Source organism: Lytechinus variegatus, chromosome 9 (assembly GCF_018143015.1).
Source record: "Lytechinus variegatus isolate NC3 chromosome 9, Lvar_3.0, whole genome shotgun sequence".
NCBI lineage: Eukaryota > Metazoa > Echinodermata > Echinoidea > Temnopleuroida > Toxopneustidae > Lytechinus > Lytechinus variegatus.
The window spans coordinates 6585684-6606601 of record NC_054748.1 but is presented as its reverse complement, the minus strand read 5'-3'; the positions used below and the strand labels follow the sequence as shown (position 1 = coordinate 6606601).

Sequence of the window (20918 nt, the reverse complement as noted above, 5' to 3'; positions counted from 1 at the left end):
ATCATCATCACCGTCATCATCATCACCATCATCAAGACCATCACCATCACCATCATCATCATCATCATCATCATCATCATCATCCTCATCAGCATCATCACCATCACCACGATCAGTGTTACTGCAGAAAATTCATCAATTTTAAGAGTACTCCTTGACTGCTCCTCAACTCTTACCAGATTCCCTGTCCATGAGTTCATAAGCCAGAAGGAAGCCAGAGTAGACCTGGTTGCCGTTGGTTCTGAAGGTGATCCAGATCTCGTTACTATCCGAGAGCCATGAGAAAGGATGATGCTTGCCACAGTAGACGTTAGAACGCCGGCTATAACAATCCTCAATCTTTATAAATTAAATGCAAAATGCAGAATTGATAACATGTAATTGTTCATAGGTGCAGGGCTAGTACATGTATAATGAACAAAATCTATTCAATGTTTCTACTGTAATGTACACTTTAATAACTCAGTCACATTTTCCCTACGGAGGCCGTACGACGAATCGAAAATAACCGTTTTAACATTGTTTTGTACTAGCTACATATAGGTGATTTGAATAAAAATGAATAAAACTGCTGCTTTCGACTCGTCGTGCTCCCGCCGTAGGGGAGAAGTGACTGCAGTCTGCCGCATTACTTGCATGCACAAACAGTCGACAGTTGAGTGTAAATTGCAGTTTTTAATCAAAGATCATTTGGCTCATGAATGAAAGGTTGAGGCTTTGAATCCCCGCTCTGTCATTATCTCTACAGAGTCTATGAATATGGGCCCAAGAATAGTTTCTCCGGGACCCGTCTTACAAAGCGTTACGGTTGATCCAATCAATCACAACTATGGAAAGCCAGCAAGATCAGCATCTAAAATACATGTTTCTTCAAAATATTTTCTAATTACGAGTTATATTCATACATTAATTGTTTTCTTGACAATTCAGCATGCTTCTCTTTGTTTTTGAAGGACATTATGCAAATTTCCTAAAGAAAAAAATATGACACTAATGGATTTCCATACAGTTACGATTGATTGAATCAATCACAAGTAATTGGAAGACGGGGCCCTGGTCATATAAAGAGCAATCCATATGACCAAAAAACTTTGATATACAGTTCTTCCTACATGTATGTAACTGGATATACATGTATATAAGTTTGGCGTTAAATCGGTGGAAATGACCAAGTTCCTACAGGAGTTATTTTGACAGAAGCAGAAATAGTGATTAATCAAGCCCATCCATTTTGTTTAACAAGTGGAATGCCTCTGGCCGTCTCACCTGCATCACGCGGTTCAATATAGCAGCAGTGCTGACTTTGAATACTACTCTAACTCGCACAAGATGTTCAGTGATACATGGTTACTCTTATGTCCACTTTTTATGAACTAGACCAATAAACTTACAGAGATATGATGGTTATTCAACAAAAAACCCCAACATGGCCAAAGTTCATTGACCTTACATGACCTTTGACCTTGATCATGTGACCTGAAACTCGAATAGGATGTTCAGTGATACTTGATTACTCTTATGTACAAGTTTCATGAATCAGATCCATAAACTTTCAAAGTTATGATGGTAATTCAACAGATACACCCGATTCGGCCAAAGTTCATTGACCCTAAATGACCTTTGACCTTAATCATGAGACCTGAAACTTGCACAAAATTTTAAGTGATGCTTGATTACTATTATGTCCAAGTTTCATGAATCAGATCCATAAACTTTCAAAGTTATGATGGGAATTCAACAGATATCCCCAATTCGGCCAAAGTTCATTGACCCTAAATGACCTTTGACCTTGGTCATGTGACGTGAAACTCATGCAGGATGTTCAGTGATACTTGATTAACCTTATGTCCAAGTTTCATGAACTAGGTCCATATATTTTCTAAGTTATGATGACATTTCAAAAACTTAACCTCAGGTTAAGATTTCGATGTTGATTCCTCCAACATGGTCTAAGTTCATTGACCCTAAATGACCTATGACCTTGGTCATGTGACATGAAACTCTAATAGGATGTTCAGTAATACTTGATTAACCTTATGGCCAAGTTTTATTAACTAGGTCCATATACTTTCTAAGTTATGACGTCATTTCAAAAACTTAACCTCAGGTTAAGATTTGATGTTGATGCCGCCGCCGTCGGAAAAGCGGCGCCTATAGTCTCACTTTGCTTCGCAGGTGAGACAAAAATTGAGCTAGATACATGGGGAGTGTTTCACAAATTGTCTTGTCAGTGATTTTTACCAACAACTTTGTTCTAAGCCAATCGGATGCACGGATTTTGATAGCTTATAACAAACAGTCTCTGAAAATCAGTGTGTGAGGATTGGAATACCTTGACATAGTCCGCATCGCAAGTCGGACCGGGTTCCAATTCAAACTCGTCAAAGTAAAGGACGATGCGATGCTCCGGATTCGCATGTAGGACATACTCGCAGTTCTGGTTGTCGGGATAAGCATTTGGGAAGTTCAACGAGTGAATGAAGCCCTCTTGAGGCACCGGCACGCCGGTCTTTTCATCTTCTGCGAAGCCAGTGAGGTCGATAAACTGATAGCAAGCTGTTTGAAAGAAAAACAGTACTTTCATTAGATGAAAATAGATATTTTGGCTTCTTAATAGTCTAATAATATAAAAGGACAAGTCCACCCAACAAAAAGTTTATTTGAATTAAAAGGAACAGTTAAAAACCGTTATATGCACATCCTGGTCGCAGACCTACCAACCTCTGGGAGTGAAAAACTGTATTCTGTGATAAAAAAATGTATTTTCCCCCAAAAAAGTGTATTTCATAATTAAATGCTTGGCGCACTCGCTCATTGCGGCGCTCAAGCTGCATGCAAGCTAAAATGCGCACTGCTCTTGCAGATGAAAAAAAAATGAAACATGTGTATATCTTCACCCTGGTTTTAACAAGATGATATATACAAATATAATGATGTATGTTGATCTAATAACCATATTTGTGTACATTTTATGAAATAGAGACATATAGATGATTTTCCTAAAAAAAATATGATTTTGTAAAAAAAAAAACAGAATTTTTAAAGAAAAAACGTACTGCCGTATTTTGGTTGCAAAAACGTGAACAAAGAGAATCGCACTGATTTTGCAAGAAAATGATGAATGTATCAATATGTATGCATATATGCATCATACCTAGAAAGCAGTTTGAACATGTATTTTAGATGTCGGCATTGCTGGCTTTCCATAGTTGAGGTTGATTAGATCAATCGCAACTCGTTAAGAGAAGGGGCCTCTTTGAGCCCAATATCATAAAGACTCGTTATAACAAAAGCATGATTTCTTTAACAAATTTACCATCAGCAAATCATTGAAAGATTTCAGTAGCTTTCAAATATTATTGCAAATTTGTTTATATATCAAATTTCATGAAACGGGCCCCAGACGTTTATTGAAAGCCAGTTGCTAAATTATTCATCAAGCATGCTGAGTGAGGCCAATGAAATATTAAGCTGTATGTAAGAGTACCAATAATTTCATGAGATTAAATAGCAGGGTGTATCTTCTGCTCTTTAAAGGTCTGGTCCCACTGGCCGATGGATACAAAATGTACTAATAATGGATACAGCAGAGGAGCTAAGTTTTGGGGTGGCTACATTCCCTACAGAATATGGACAAAATAGGCGAATGACAATATCACCGTGGATGGATGCTCAATGGATATAGAGCGTATGAAACACGTATGCATAGAGTACGCAACGGATACATAACATCTTCCAACGGATGGCAACATCCACATTTTACATCCGTAAGTGCAAAATGACCAAGCCTCAACATTTCATTGCAAAATATGGTTGGTTAGGCTAAAGAGAGGTCCAAGGTGATGTATGAAATATTTACAAATTAGCGCAGAGGTAATCCTTGTTACTTACATGTCTTTTTATTGATTGTGGTATAGGATGCGATGAAACGATTAAAGACGAGAGAATACGGGGTGATGAATTCTACTGTTACTTTGTCCGTCTCGGAGAGCCACGCAAACGGCTTCTTGGTCCCGCAGTAACGGTTCAAGCGGCTGCCATCGTCTCGTACCTGAGAGATATTCATAGACATGCATACTCAAAATCAGTATTCTTTCCCACAAAGAGCTTAGGGAAGTTTGCAAGTGCAATTACAATTGCAAATATGTTGTTGTCCAGAGTCAAGATATTCCGATGCTGTCCCAGTCCACAAAGCTTTAAACAAAAGCCTCTTACCTCTCCATTGTGATTTGACATCATGCATTTTCAAAAGAATTGGTGTGTTGTAGAGAGTTTCCCCCCATAGTATATGCGAAAAGTTTGGAATATAGATAACGCTGCCTTAAAAGGATGGTCCAGGCTGAAAATATTTAGATCTTAATACGTACAGTAGAATTCACTGAGCAAAATGCCGAAAATTTCATCAAAATCGGATGAAAAATAATAAAGTTATTGAAGTTTAAAGTTTAGCAATATTTTGTGAAAACAGTCGTCGTGAATATTCATTACGTGGGCAGATGATGTCACATCTCCACTTTCCGTTTTTTAGTGTTATTACACAAAATCATATTTTTTTCATTATTTCATACTTGTGTGAATAATATGTCTCCCTTATAATAAAATGAGTTGCAGCAATAAATATCTAATGCACTAAATCAGTTGTCAATCCAATTTTTCTAGTTCTTGGAGGAAAAAAATTGAATAAACCTAATTTCATATAATAAAATACAAAAGAACAAGTGGAGATGTGACATCATCAGCCCACCCAATGAATATTCATGATGACCGTTTTCACAAAATATTGCTAAACTTAAAATTCAATAACTTTGTCATTTGTTATATGATTTTGATGAAATTTTCGGAATTATTAAGCTATACATACTTTCGTCCCAGACCATCCCTTTAAAGATTTTTCTATTCATGTTGGGAGGATGGAAAAGGGAAATCTCCTTTATCATCATCCAACATAAACTTAACTTATAGGTACTTTACGTACCTCCACCAGCACACCACACAGGCAGACGTCTGTCTCCGTCCTCGCCGGGTGAAATAGATCCAAACCGTCGAGCGTAAACTCTTGAAAAGCCAACAGGATCCGCTTTTCAGGTTCGATATCAATCATAAGACGACAGTATCTGTTAACAATGATAGACAAAATTTATATCAAATAATGTAATACTATTATATTAAGATTCATTGTGCTGAAAACAATGGCCAATGTTCTTATTAATAACATAGACCACAGTTTAAAAGGCTTATTTCCAAAGAATATAGAAATATTCAATAGATGTACATGTATATGAAAATACACGTAAATGACAGTAAATTTTCTTCATTAAAAAGTCATCAAGGATTGAAATCAAATTATTTACTAAGATTAATGGGAAGTTTGCAAGATGCCTACAATCAAATTGGCAATGCGAGTTCAACTGAGTGGAAATTCATAACTTAATCAATGTATCCTTCTGTTTCCTCTATACAATTCCCTCCAGGCGGGAGAATTTCATGAAACAATTTAGTCAGTGATTTTAAAAAATTGATTTGAAAACAAAGATAAAAATCCAACAAACATAACACTGAAAGTTTCATCAAAATCGGATGTAAATTAAGAGAGTTATGACATTTTAAAGTTTCACTTAATTTCACAAAACAGTTATATGCACATCCTGGTCTGTATCCAAATGAGGAGACTGATGACATCATCCACTCACTATTTCTTTTGCATTTTATCATATGAAATATTCTAATTTTCTCCTCATTGCAAAGTGAAACAACGACTAATTCCTCCCTGAACATGTGGAATTAGCATTCTTTAATACTATATGGTTCAGTCAAGTTGGTCCTTATTTGTAAAAAATGAACTATTGTATTTATCATTCAAACAATAAAAAAACAAAAGAAATAGTGAGTGAGGGACATCAGCGACTATCTCATTTCCATGTCACTCAGTAGTGCATATCACCGTTTTGTGAAAAATAATTGAAACTTCAAAATGTCATAACTTTCTTATTTTAAATCCGATTTTGATGAAATTTTCAGTGTTGTGCTAGTTTGATTTTTCTCTATTTATTCAAAACAACATTTTTCTAGGGTGCACTTGAGCTTTAATGACTATTTGTTAAAAGCTGCTGAAATCCTTTTATCTGATTGGGTCAGAGCATAAATCACTGGAGACGTGGTTTGTGAAAAGTCCCCCCCCCTGAAAAAGTGAAAACATACCTTGGAATAGAATATTTGTCTGGCCAGTACGGTGACGACAGACTTCCACTGAGAGTGGTGTATATACGATCACACACTGAAAATCAAATCAAGATCCAAATTTCTTTCAACAAGATAATAATAATACATTTCATAAAGTATCACACATAAGTTACAATCAAAAGAGTTTCTCCCTCTGGCGGATCCTAGAGGAAGTTTCATAAAGCTGTTTGTAAGATACGAATGACTTTACGCACGACTGGTGATCCTTTCTAGTGCCAAGTGATATATCCCTATATAATTGATTAATGACCCAAGATCATGTTCCAGTCATGCATAAAGTCATTTGCAACTTTACGAACAGCTTTATGAAACACCCACCAGGGGGGCACAGTCGGCCAGTGCCCCCCCCCCTTTGAGAGGCACAATTATAATTTATAATGTAAAATGCCCCCCCATTTGAAAGTGAAGTCTTTTTGTTTTGTTTTGCTTGTCAATTTTGTCCTCAGGGGGAAAAACAAATTAAATAACTGACCTACCAATTTAACTAAAGACATATTAACTGTGAACACACTATTTATGGAAGAGATATGTCTTAAGTGCTACTGAACTAAAAGAATGAGATATTAAGCTAAGAGCAAGTGAGCTCCAGAGTATAGGAGCTAAAACTGTAAAGGTTCTGTCGCCATGGGTGTGGGAGTTTGCCTTAGGAACAACCAAAAGTTTCTTGGGGGATGACCGAAGCGACCACGACTGGAACATGTTCTTTGGTCATAACTCAATTATATAGGGAGATCACATAGTACAACAAAGGATCACCAGTCGTGCTTAAAGGGTGGTCCAGGCTGAAAATATTTATATCTTAATACACAGAGTAGAATTCACTGAGCAAAACGCCGAAAATTTCATCAAAATCGGATAACAAATAATAAAGTTATTGAAGTTTAAAGTTGAGCAATATTTTGTGAAAACAGTTGTCATGAATATTCATTAGGCGAGCTGATGATGTCACATCTCCACTTTCCGTTTTCTTATGTTATTACATAAAATCATATTTTTTTCATTATTTCATACTTGTATGAATATGTCTCCCTTATAATGAAATAAGTTGCAGCAATAAATATCTAATGCACTAAATCAGTTGTCAATCAAATTTTTCTAGTTCTTGGAGGAAAAAATTTGAATAAATCCTAATTTCATAAATACAAAAGAACAAGTGGAGACGTGACATCATCAGCCCACCTAATGAATATTCATGACTACTGTTTTTACAAAATATTACTAAACTTAAAAATTCAATAACTTTGATATCTGTTGTCCGATTTTTACGAAATTTTCGGCATTTTCCTCAGTGAATTCTACTCTATTAAGCTATAAATACTTTCAGCCTGGACCACCCCTTTAAAGTCATTTGTATCTTACGAACAGCTTCATGAAACACCCACCGGGAGGCTTGGTTGGGGGGCGATCATGCTGTCTACATGATCCACCAGCACCCCTCCCCTTTTGAAAAAAAAATCCCTTGCATCAGGTGGGTGTTTCATAGAGCTGTTTGTAAGTTAAGCGCGACTTTAAGAAAGAAAGACTGGTGATCCTTTCTTGTGGTAAATGGTATATTCACTGGAGATAGTTTACCGCATAATTAGGATCACCAGTCTATCTTAACTTACGAACAGCTTTATGAAATGGCCCCCAGGAAAGACCTGTGGGTCATACCTGTACTACATATAGTGGTTCAGTTCACTTTTCACCTCCCATGCAGGGGTGATGTCATCAAACAAAAATAACAATTTTCTAACTTACTTGTGCATGGTTGTGTACTGCATGAGCGAACAGGCGGCTCAGAGGGCTGGGGTACAGTGCTGCAGTAGCTATCGGGAGCCATTTTGGATGGGCTGCTTGTCGTGAAGCATTGGTCGTGACGGACCTGGGTACCTGAACGTGAGATGATGCAACAAAAAATAAATATTTGAAGTTACAGGCAAAAAACGGTATTTGCAGCAAAGAGTTATTTCATGAGAAAGTCTTTTAAATCAAGGTTAATTGCTGATGTGGTTTACGGTACACCATGTGGAGTGTTATAGAAACAGTGGATAGAAGAGAAGTGGATAGGCGAGAAAGTGGAGATTTGAGAGTAGAGTATTCTTTCTTGAAAATAGTCCTGAAAAGGACTGTAAACCAGAAGGAATGTTGAGCGAGAATAGCTTGAGTAGTAGAGCTGATGAGGAGATGCTGGCTTGAGTCGGCGAGTAGAGATGATGAGTAGTAGAGACTCGACGTTTCGGACAGGTTGACTGTCCGTCTTCAGGAGTGTCGTGTAGCATCAAGGTTAATTGTCAAAATATTATCATACATCTCGATCTGGTACATTAAAGTAAACTTATCGTTTTAAATCATGAAATCTTGGCGCAAAATCGATAATTCTGATGTTACTTACACAGATACGTGAGACAGTGTATAAATATTGCTTCGAAAAATACCACACATTTGATGGAATTCCATGCTTATTTTGCTCATTTCTCAGCAATAATGCATTTTCTTCCAGAGATATTTGGCCCAATAACTTATAAATACAAACACTTTGGTGGTAATTCTATTGGTTTCTATTTGAACTCATTTTGAGATCGTTACCACTACTGGGGGGTGTTTCACAAAGATTTAAGTATGACTTACAGTCGCACTTAAATGCCTAGTTGCGCGCAGTATAAAAGGCATGACAGCATTGGTCAGATCATGCCAAGATGACGCGCACTACTGCGTATTGATCAATAAGATTGCGCGTTGCATATCATGTACGCGTTGAGATTTAAGTGCGACCTAAGTCATACTTAAATCTTTGTGAAACACCCCCTGGTGTTTATTTTTAAAGGTTGAGTTCACCCTGACAAAAAGCTTGTAGTAAGAATACCCCCCCAAAAAAAAAATGTAGAAAGATTTATTAAGGTTTGAGAAAAATCTAGAGATTAAGACAGTTATTAAAATTTTAATCTTGATATTTGTGAGGTCATATATATCACCTGTCCAATGTTACTTAATATGCACAAATTTCAATTTTATAAATCATAATTATGCCATGGTTCATACCTGTTCATAACTAAAAAATAATCTTTTAATGATCAGGAGTGGGTGTGAAACAATAACCTATATTGATACATGCCCTAATAATGAATATAGGCCTACACTGAAAATTAAAATCATTTTGATTGAGAATTGACATTTCAATTTCATTGAATTTTTACATCAAGGATTGTGGAACTGGGAGTAGGGTTCAGTCTTCACAGTCACTTTTTTTCCCACACTAAGAGAAAAAGAGGTAAAATTACCATGATATTTTGCAAAGTAAACCCTGGCAGAATCATGCACTCTAACTGACTGAGCTTCGCTGCCCCTCCTCCGTAAGTGTAACGTTATATTAGTCTACATAGCTCTATGAATCTAATTCATTCTCATTTTTTGCCCTTTCTCCAGCTTATTTATAAAGTAAAAGTTAACCCCCTTATCATCTGATTGATGCCATAATGTGGACATCAACATAAAGATAAGACAAGATAATCAAACAAAGATTAATTCACCCCCCCCCCCCCCCCGCCGGCCGGCCGGCCGACCAGGCCCCACGCAATCAGCTATGTACACAGCTCAACTCCGCTCTTTGAAAGCAAGCGCGCCGCGTCGGGACCACAGAGCAGGACACTCACGTCCCCGAAGTTTGGGCGTATAAATTCAAACTCACCGACCGCACAGCCGTGAGAACATGATTAGCAGACGATTGCTTGGTCATTTTCCTCCATAGATCCAATCGCTCCCTTTCTTTACCTCTCTTAACTGTCATTTTCCGAAACATATTTCGTAGACGGTTATCCCAGTTTTATTTGTTTGTATTTAATACAATTCAATTTTCCAGTAAACACTAAAATAGAACAGTTATTTTTAGATCTCAGTTCGGCGATCGCGTGAAATCTATCTCAACCTAGTCTCCATAAAAAAACCCACTTCCGTCGCCAATGCCAAATGTTGTCGACCTTATATCCACAAAAACTTTCTGACAGCAAACTGTGATGACAGCTGCAATAAAGCTACTTTAGCACGCAGGATCACGGGAACTATTTTTTTATTTTAAGGACAAGTTGATTTGAATACAACAAGCAAAACTGTAAATTTCATCAAAATCGGATGTAAAATAAGAAAGTTATGAGATTTTAAGATAGACCATACAAACAAACTGTTACAATACAGTAATCTACCTTACTCAATGCAAGCATTGACAATTGCTTTCATGCTTTCATTGTCAAAGTATTTTCGTGTCCGTCATATCATATGAAATGAAGATTTGCACAGATTGGTGATATGTGTTTCCATATACATGGATAGCTGCTCGCATATCACTAATAAAATAATTAAATTGTAATAACTTGAAAAATCTTCGATGGATTTTACAACCAGAATCTTCTCCGCTAATTAGTGCATTATTTTTTTTGTTTTGAAGTAGTATTTATTAAAACATTTTGAGTTCAAAATCATAAATACAATAGTATAATGGCATTGTTCACAAAGTCAAATAAACAATTATTCATAATACAAAAAAGAATTGTACAAAAAAATACAGAATATAACATTCGAGTCATCAGGAACAAAATAGTTATAACAAAATAATTTATAGTGACGCAATTGAACTGAATGAGTTATGTTATTTGTTCAAAGATCGCGTCGAGTATCGGTTCGTACGTATAAAATATGCACTGGGCTTATAGGCCTATACGTGCTTTACGGAATACGAATTACATTATTAATAACATTGTTCCCTGGCTACTTTCCCTTTGGATTTAAAATCTGGACAATCTTAAAAGGCAGATACGAACCAATAGTGCCATCTCGAGTCCCAAACTACCCATACGCGGCCAGTTTCCTGACCCATGATGCTAGTCTGGTCTAGAAATACTGAGACCCACTTGAATGATAACTAATTAACTTATCAATACATTTATACTGCAATAATTATGTTACCAAGAAGCACAATAGTTACTTAATACAAAAATAATACAATCATCACTGATCGGTCAAATTATTCTCTGGAGTATTAGTAAATATCTGAAAACGTATCATTCTAACGCATGTACAGTCAATCAGATACACACAGTTCAGTCCCCAAAAGGGATGTTCTGGGCTGAAAATATTCATATCTAAATAAATATAGTAAAATTCACAGATCGAAATACTGAAAAGTTCATCAAAATCGGATGACAGATAAGGATGTTATTGAATGTCAAAGTTTAGCAATATTTTGTGAAAACAGTTTTAGAGTCATCATGAATATTCATTAGGTGGGCCGATGATGTCACATCCCCACTTTTATGTTACTACATGAAATCATAATTATTTCATTTTCATACATTTGTAAATGATGTGTCTCCATTATGATGAAGAAATTTGCACTTATAAATATCTCATGCACTTAATCGTTTATTTTTCAACCCAATTTTTAGTTTTTGGCAGATTTTTTTTAATAAACCCAATTTCACATAATAAAATACAAAGGAACAAGTGGGGATATGACATCAGCATCCAACTCAATGAATATTCATAAGACTTGCCTAGAACTGTTTCATCGGAATAATGCAAATCTTTAAAATTCAATAACTTATAGTTATTTGTTTCCCGATTTTGACCAAACTTTCAGCATTTTGCTTTGTGAATATTATCTTTATTTATTCAGGTTTTATTTATAACAAATGATAAAATAAGGAGGGGGTAGTTAGGTTCAGTTATAAATCTGCTTTACAACGAAGCCCCCCTTTACACAGATAAAATATAAACCTGATAATATACACATAAATACTAGTGAAAATTAACATAAAATTCATAATCTGTAAAATAAACATAAAAACAAAATCAAACAAAAAAAGAAATACTCGAAGATTCTTTGATATAATAAATGTTTGGCCAATCGGTTACCTCGTTTAAAAGAATTTATAGAATTGGTGGACTGAACTGAAAATGGGAGTTTAATATAGGGAACTTGCTTGAAATGAGGACTTCCTTTTGAATTCAGTTTTAATACTCTATTTATTGAAATATAACTATCGGGAGCATTGGCGGCGGAAGCAAAAAAAAAAAATAGGGGAAGTCCACCTGAAATTTTGGGATGGACGCAGGTAAAAATTTTACAAGCCCCCGCCCCCCCAAGAAAAAAGTTATCAACTTAAATTTTAGGAGTGGATCACAACATTTTTTGACAAGCGAAAAAACGAAACAAAAAAGGTTATCCCAAAAAATTTAGGGAGAGGGTGGACGTCCCCCCAAATCTAATTTAGGGGGGGGGGGGGGACACGTACCCACCGTCTCCCCGCTTTCGCCGCCTGTAGATGATCAGTAGCCTGTAGTATCTCATTTAAAGGTATACTCACCCCCTCCGCATGTAGTGCTGCAGTCTGAGTAAGAGACGACCCATCTGTGCGATTGACCCAATGATAAACGACATGTACCCTGTGAAAATGATTAATAATTAATGATAAAAGTGATTGGCCAACAATGACTTGACTTTATAAAAATCTGAGCTAAAAAGTCACACTAGTCACCTCTGTGTGTGATATGTTACAAAAATGAAGCCCAGAAAAAAAATCGCGTCTGGAGATCATTTAGTGCTTCAAAAAGTGAAATATAAAGTGACCGGAAATACCATCTTAATTTCATCCCATACACTTATGTGTTCTCTTTAAGCGTCTTTAAACACCTAATTACAAAATTAGGTTTTGCCTTGTATTCTTAGTTTTTAATTCTCAAAAATGGTTGTTTTCAGGTGTTTTTTTTTACACATGTTTCATCTTGGTTTGAGATTTTTTTAAAATCGGCTGCTCACAAAGTTAAATAATACCTTTAAAAGGATCACGATGTTCAAGCATTTAAACCTCACTGTATATATTTTTTATACAACGTGATTAAGTGTTTAAATCAACAAAGTTTATTTTCAAAATAATATTCGAAGGTCAAGTCCACCCACAAAAATTGTGATTTGATTACTAGCATATTGCCGAAAATGTCATCAAAATCGGATGTGAAAAAGAAAGTTATGACATTTTAAAGTTTCGCTTATTTTTCACAAAACGGTCACCATGCACAATATAAAGTGGCATGCAAATGAGAGAATAATTGATGACGTCCCTCACTCACTATTTTTGCTTTTTATTGTTTGAATTATACAATATTTATTTTTTTTACAGATTTGACAACAGGGGCCAAGTTGACTGAACCATATGAAATTTTTAATTCCACATGTTCAGGAAACTTTTTTTTGTTTCACTTGACAATGAGAAAAATCGGAATTGTTCATATTTCATGTAATAAAATACAAACTAAATAGTGAGTGAGTGATGTTATTAGTCTCCTCATTTGCATACCGAACGGGATGTGCATATAAATAATTGTTTTGTGAAATTAAGCGAAACTTAAAAATGTCAAATTTCTTATTTTATATCCGATTTTGATGAAATTTTCAGTGGTATGCTCGTTGGATTTTTCTCTAATTGAAATAAACTTTCGTTGGGGTAGACTTGCCCTTTAATTTTCAATATATTATAAGCAATCTTGTCCAAACTGTTAAAAGAGAATGAAACCATTAGAACAAGATAGCTTGTGTGAAAACAGAAAAATCAAAGAAACAGATCAAAAAAAGTTAGAAAAAAATCGGACAAATAATGAGAAAGTTATGAGCATTTGAATATTGCGATCACTAATGCTATGGAGATAAAAAATTTGGCAATGCGACAAAGATGTGTGATGTCACTTGGGAACAACTCTCCCCAGAGTCCCCATTACTTTAGTATATATTTCACTTGAATTGCCTCTTTTATCACATCTATCCATAGATCATGTGTTCTTTCTACATGAGGGCATGTATTACATATTTTTTAAGAATACATCATGGATAAAGAGTTTTTATCATCATTAGAAAAAACAAAAAGACATTTTGAGGGTATTTTACAGTCCACCAAAGGAAAAGTTGTTCATCAGTGACATCACACATCCTTGTCGCATTGCCAATGGGAGGATCTGCATAGCATTAGTGACTGCAATATTCAAATGCTCATAACTTTCTCATTATTTGTCCGATTTTTCTCAAACTTTCTTTATTCTCATTCTTTGATTTTTCTGTTTCTACACAAATCTATTTGTTCCAAAGGTTTCATTCCCCTTTAACTAATATAAATGTTTACATGGTAAAGCAGCGTTATATAAAATCAATTTTTGAACGTTTTTACCGTGTAACGTGTTTACACATTAAATCGTTAAATTTTTTGTACACTGTAAAAGATATTGGGTAAAATTTTTAACCAAGACGAGTGAAATTATATGTCCAACCAATTTGGGGCAGTATATTTACCCAATGCGGGAAGCATATTGTCCAGTAAGGTAAAAAAAACATGCAGCAATTACTTTAGAATATATAGGCAAAATTGTCATCAAACTGGATAAATAGAATTGCCCAGAAGAAATGCCCAATGTTGTTTTGACACATCATTACCATCATGGAGCACTTTTATTCAATATTTTTTAGAATGTAAGTGTTTATTGCTTGACATCTTATTTCAATCTTTAAACAATATTGCTACAGTGCTAGCTGAGACGGGCATAAACAACGTGCTTAAAAAAATTAAAAGAGCATTTTAAAGTGTACGAATCATTTTTCACTCTAAAGATATTGGGTAAAAATGCTCCGTGATCATTGTAATCATGAACATGATTACTCATCTTACACAGCAAAAAGTGTGGTGTTAACAGGTGTACATAGAGGACCACACCAGTTATTTTACACCGGTGTAAAATTGGTGGTGTTAGTTTTACACCTAAAGGTGTTATTATATCACATATGGTTGTTACATTTACACTCTTTGGTGTTATGTTCAATCTCTAGGGTGTTATTTCAACACCTCAGGGTGTGGTCCTCTATTGACACCAATTGGAGTTCGTTTTAACACCACAGTTATTACAGTGTACTATAATAAAAATGGGACCGCGAACAGCAGAGTGAAATTTTTTGAAATTCAGACCTGAAGGGTGGAATTAAAGGTTTTTGTTTGTAGAAATTAGCTAAGCTCATTTTTTTAAATATTCAGACAAGGGACATTTTAAGGACTATGGGGGGGGGGGCTGCCCAAATGCTGCGTACGGCCATGGAGACTTAATGTGCATGGGTTAATCCTCCTCAAACTTAAAAGTGTTAATGTTTATTAACTTAAAAAAATGACGAAGCGTAAAAGATGTGTATCCGGGTTATACATTGTCTTGCGGTATCTCTTGAAAATCGACTCCCCCCCAAAAAAAAAGTCACTGAATTTTTGCTTATCTTTGGATGATGATTATGGAAAGGGCAGATTTACGGCGGGACACCCCACTTGATGTTATACGGACTCTTTATCCATCTCCATTTCAATGTCCTTCACGTTCAGCCCCTTTCACAATTGGTGGTGCGACTGCTTACAACCGTTGCGATTGTGTGCAACATATGTTGTGACCAAATGATCGCAAATGATCGCAAGAGCGATTGTGTATAAAGCCACTTTCAACGAGAACATGAACACGACCATCGCTAGACCATTGCTCTGACCATGCAGTCGCGTGCATGGGCGTGGCACTGATTGCGGCGCCTTGTACGAGACGCCACGCTTATACAGTGCGTCCCACAAAAAAACGAAATCGAGGTTCAGCAATGATTTATCATAACTTAATAACAAATGACCCATAGTTGTAAAGCTTAGAATGTCCTATTTCAGTTGGTATAACATAAAAAAAAATCATTTACGTATGAGTGAGTAAAAACAATTTGAATTTGAACAATTTTCCCATCGAAGCTATCGCTCAGTTAACAAAAGACTTTCTGCATGACTGATCGTCAACAAATCGGGGAGTGTAAGCCTAAACCCTATCCTGTAAAACCTCTTCATTTTATGAAATTATTGGAATTCAAGCCTTATTCCAAGTAAACATAACTTTATTTCTTGACCGTTTTCTGTAATTGAGGTATCAAATTAAAGAGCAGATATTGAACTTTTTTAAAATGTGATTTTCTTTTTTCTAACTCGGATACCGCCAGCCAAGTGACTTTTTGGTTTCCTTTTTTCAAATTGTTTTTGCTCATTCATGCATGAATAAGGAATAATCTATTTTTTATAATGAAAGAGACCCTAAGCTTTACAATGATAGATCATTTATTAATTATATTTGCGATAAGGCATGATAAATCATCGATAAATCTCGGTTTCGTTTTATGTGAGACGCACTGCATAACACAAATCAGGGACGTATAGGAAGAATATGAAAAACATTCCAAAATCTACAGGAATACAATGGCATCCCAATCATTGACAACGCATTCCACGGGGTTTGATATTCCATGTTGCGTGCCGATGTTAACCCTTCAAAGCCGACTGGCTTGTGCAGGAGGAAAGTAGGCCCTATTTACCATTTTTCTAGAAGCTTTGTTTTAGATAAATTTCTTTGCGAAATTTCATTATTAATTTGACCAATATAAAAAAGTACATACACATTACATTAGAAAATTTACAGTACATTAACATGCAAAGAAATGCGGGAACGGCATGTGGGTCAGGGGGCACAAAAGCGAAATTCATCACTGTTGCCCGAAGGCATGAGCCCCCACACATGCCGCTCCCAAGACATAAATACAAATATATAAATACTCTTACACAAAATATTGCACGTTAAAAAAGGGAATACTGAAAAGGGTGTCAAAATAATTAGATAGTCTTGAGATGCATTAGAAAAAAAATACCCCTGCAAAATTGGAAAAATATAACATAGTAAAAAATCAACATCTCGGTGCTGAACAGTAATGAAAGGGGTATTTTTGAATAAACTTGCAATAGAAATTGGGAATTCAAATATATATGATTAAGCAGATCTGGTGTAACTGGAGTTCTACTTCAGATTTCTATTTCAGATTAATATGGACATCAAAAGGGAAACCCTTGTGCTTATTCAACACTAACATAATATAAAACAATCTTGAAAAAGACTTATGCAATTTGACTACTTAAAAAAATGAGAAATTTCAGCATTTTCCAACAATTTGCGCCATTATTTGACAGCTCACTATTATGAAAGATGTCTAATATAAACATATTTTGTATATTGGGGGTATTCTTGTTCTTTTGTGGTCCTGAGATAATTAAAATTTCAACTGTAATCGAATAGTGGTTATCTATTATCGCTGCAAGATACCCTAATGCCCACAAAATGTACTAAGGCATCATTAAGCATCGGACAAGCCAGGTAAAATATGATTTTCTTGTTGCTCTGAGTGACTGCCGCCAGATGAAAATGTCTGTATTGTTGAAACACCTGAAAGGCATTGTTGAAGCACCCGTTTAAAACACATTATCCTGCCGTTTGCCGTTACATGGGGTTAAGGCAGGTTGATACTAAGCAGTTACATTCCCATCCTTCTTAACTCATCCCTGTACAATTGTATTTATTTCGGGGAAGAAAATCAAAACCGAGTTCCAAAAGGAACTGAATCAAACCTTAACAAAGGCACTGCACAAATTCCTTTTAGTCAAACTAAAGATAATAAAGTTATTGACTCGCTTCAATAAACGCTACTCAGCACAGTCATGTTTAAAGTGTAAAAATAAAAACATGACAGATTAGAACTTCTCTCAGACCTTCGGTTATGTAGCATTTTCATTGTGTTCAATAATAATAATAGTGTATATTTGTGGAGCGCACACACATTTAGTAGACGCTCATGGCGCTAGCCGAGCAACAGTTCTCTTTTACAATGTAAAAATGAGATTTTATACAAATTTATATAAATACTACACAAGAACCATGAACAAGTACAATGTAAGAATAATAATTTCACATCTGCTTCATTCACCACAAACCAATCCATCAGCCCATCATGCGGAACCCAGTGCCCTCTAGCTGCCCCGTTCACTGACAATTTAGGGGTAAACAATTTGATAATTTACACAATTATCAATGATTTAATTCTTTTTATATGAAAAAATTAAAATGTTTTGCTGATTTTACTATAATATCTGCTTTTTGATTTAGGAGAGACGTAAAGTATTACTTAAAAATGTCAATAATTAAGAGATTGTTCCATAACAAAAGCTATAGCTCCTCTAATCCATTGGTTTCTGAATCCAAAGTCACAAAATGGAAAAGCCAATAGAAAGAAGAATGAAGATGAGATTGAATTAAACAAAACTTCTCAGTTTAAACTGCCGATGTCCTTCATGGGCATGTTAACGTGGACAAAATCACAAAAGAACTGCCTGACAGGTTATAATCAACTTTGAAATGATTGGATAAATCACACAACCACACACAGATCCTCGGGGGGGGGGGGGGGTGGGGGATTGTCTCAAGAAGCGGGGGGGGGGGGTGATCTGAACACGGTGTGAATCTGTATATTTCACACAGACACACACACCCACCCACAAACACACCGTGGTCAGACACACTTGTTCATTGCAACCATCCTGTCTATGTGAAATCTACATGTAGATCTATGCAGTACACAACACACTTTAAACATTATTTACAATATCACTTTTGTAACCCCCAGAATACTTATTTCCATATTTTTTTTTTAGTAACTTGGGGGACATTTTATTCATTCCCCAGAGCGCTCAAAACTTTAAATTTGAGCAACGTTTGTGTTTAGGCCCTCTATAGTGTTGGAAATAAAGTTGTATCAAAATTGCCCCAAAACCAGCCTTTATATTTTAATTCAGAAAATAGTAAAAACCGAGCATTGTCCCCAAGAGCAAGGGAAAATATGCCAAACATTGTCAATCGTATTTTACCACACAGGGAATAGTAACAGAGAATAAAATTATATCGTAACATTATTCATTGGATGAGTGCTCTGACATTACAACACGGTAATCGATAATGCGTAATTATGAGATATGGGCTTCGTTAACTTTAATGACATAACATATAACTAATTTCCATAACGAAATCACACTCCGAAAAAGAGATCTGATTATAAAAAACCCGCTAATAATTCAAAGTGCAATTTTAAAAATAATTGACAATAAAACGATTTGAATATTTATTGAATGACACAGAAAAAAGGAAAATAACCCGAAAGTAAACTTACCAGTAATAAAATAACTATTAAAATTTCTGTCCCGTACAGGGCGTGTCGCATGCGAACCCACATGGTGTCACCTGAGCAAAAGCATTTGTGTATGGATATAATCATTGACGACGATGAGCTTCTGCGGCAATGGTGTTCACGACCCAAACTGCGTTACTGAACTCGAATGGAATTTATGAATTGGATGTGTAAAAGTGCCCGGATGATACCATTTTATAAAGCAAGAGGGTAACGATGAAAAGTGAGAAAGGGGCCAAGTCATTTTCAAAAATTTTCATCGCAGGAATATTCGACATTTTTTCAAAAAGATAATACTTTTTGAAGAGTAAAATGATTAAACTATAGCTGTACCTATTCGGTCTTTTCTTATAGATCTTACTCAATAATCTGTAGGAAAATGAATTTAAATTTTCAGCTTCCGTTTAAGATCTACCCCAAACCCCCGAATAATGGTATACTCCGTGCAGTGAAGAATCTTTCATGAAATTAACATAAACCTTTTGTTGAATTCAACGATTTAAGATCTTCCCGTTGTCGGACATAGCGTTATTTTTATGTAAAGGATAATTGAACATGCACGGAGATTAAGTATCTGTACACAAAAGCCAATCCGCGCACCTGTTATAATGTTATAGCTGAATGGCTTGCGTCGGCTGTTGCTTGGTTGGGCAATGACACTGCAATGCCCAACAAAACGCATTCTCACTTCTGAAAAGCGATTATTCTAAACGGGTGTACCGAATCATTCTTGTTCCTCCAGGCTTTTGAAAAAGACCCATTTCAATACTTAACGATTTATACCTCAGTTACATTTACCCTACTGTGGCCCTATATGGCAGTCGAAAACAGCTTTTAATTCATTTTATTCAAACCACCTATGTGTAGATGGTACAAAAGAAGTTATACCCTGGTCACATTTGCTCTACGGCGGCCGTACGGCGAGTCGAAAACAGTCTTTTTATTCATTTTTATTCAAACCACCTATATGTAGCTGGTACAAAAAATGTTAAAACGGCTGTTTTCGACTCGCCGTACGGCCGCAATAGAACAAAATAATGTGACCAAGGTATTAATACGGCTGATTTCAACTCGCCCTTCGGCGGCCATATAGAGGAAATGTGACTCGAGGTATTAACAGTCCTTTTCATTTTTTTTTGCCATTCTTTTTATGTTGCCCGAGTTAATCACCACGTGGTTTTTGACCTTTCAGTAATTTCAGAAATCAATAAGCAGTTTTCTTGCATCCGGACGAACGACGAATTCAAGAACAGATAATAAACATTGCCAACTGTCTTTTGTAAAAACGAAAAACCAAGTTTTTGTCAAAAATTTGTAGTTTCGCCCTGGACAAGCTACATAATATTTGCATTTTTTGTCAGCCCCGAAACCTGGGACGGAACTGCTGTTTCAGACAAAGACCTAGTTATTCATTGTCATTTTGACAGGCATTTTCAATACATTCACTGGCCCGTATTTTGAAGTCGGGTTTAACTTAAACTCAGGTTTAAAGTTGTGGTTTAAGTATGGGAAGCCAAAAGTATCAAAATTTTTATTAAGTTGTATGTTTCTCATGGTTCTCATGTTTACTCCTTATTCATCGATGGTGAAGACAATC

The 20918-nt window shown here is 35.8% G+C and overlaps 1 protein-coding gene across 1 annotated transcript in view; it reads right to left on the bottom strand.

The window, feature by feature from the left end:
* The window catches only part of LOC121421056 (cubilin-like), a 66160-nt gene extending 46706 nt beyond the window's left edge, over window positions 1-19454 (bottom strand). The window contains exons 1-8 of the mRNA XM_041615667.1: window positions 19304-19454; window positions 12579-12657; window positions 7981-8112; window positions 6199-6274; window positions 4976-5114; window positions 3892-4051; window positions 2333-2556; window positions 177-339 (exon numbers count right to left, since the gene is read on the bottom strand). Of these exons, the coding sequence (XP_041471601.1) occupies window positions 177-339; window positions 2333-2556; window positions 3892-4051; window positions 4976-5114; window positions 6199-6274; window positions 7981-8112; window positions 12579-12657; window positions 19304-19408 (1078 nt within the window). The 5' untranslated portion in view covers window positions 19409-19454. The remainder of the gene's footprint in view (window positions 1-176; window positions 340-2332; window positions 2557-3891; window positions 4052-4975; window positions 5115-6198; window positions 6275-7980; window positions 8113-12578; window positions 12658-19303) is intronic.
* Window positions 19455-20918: the final 1464 nt, after the last annotated feature.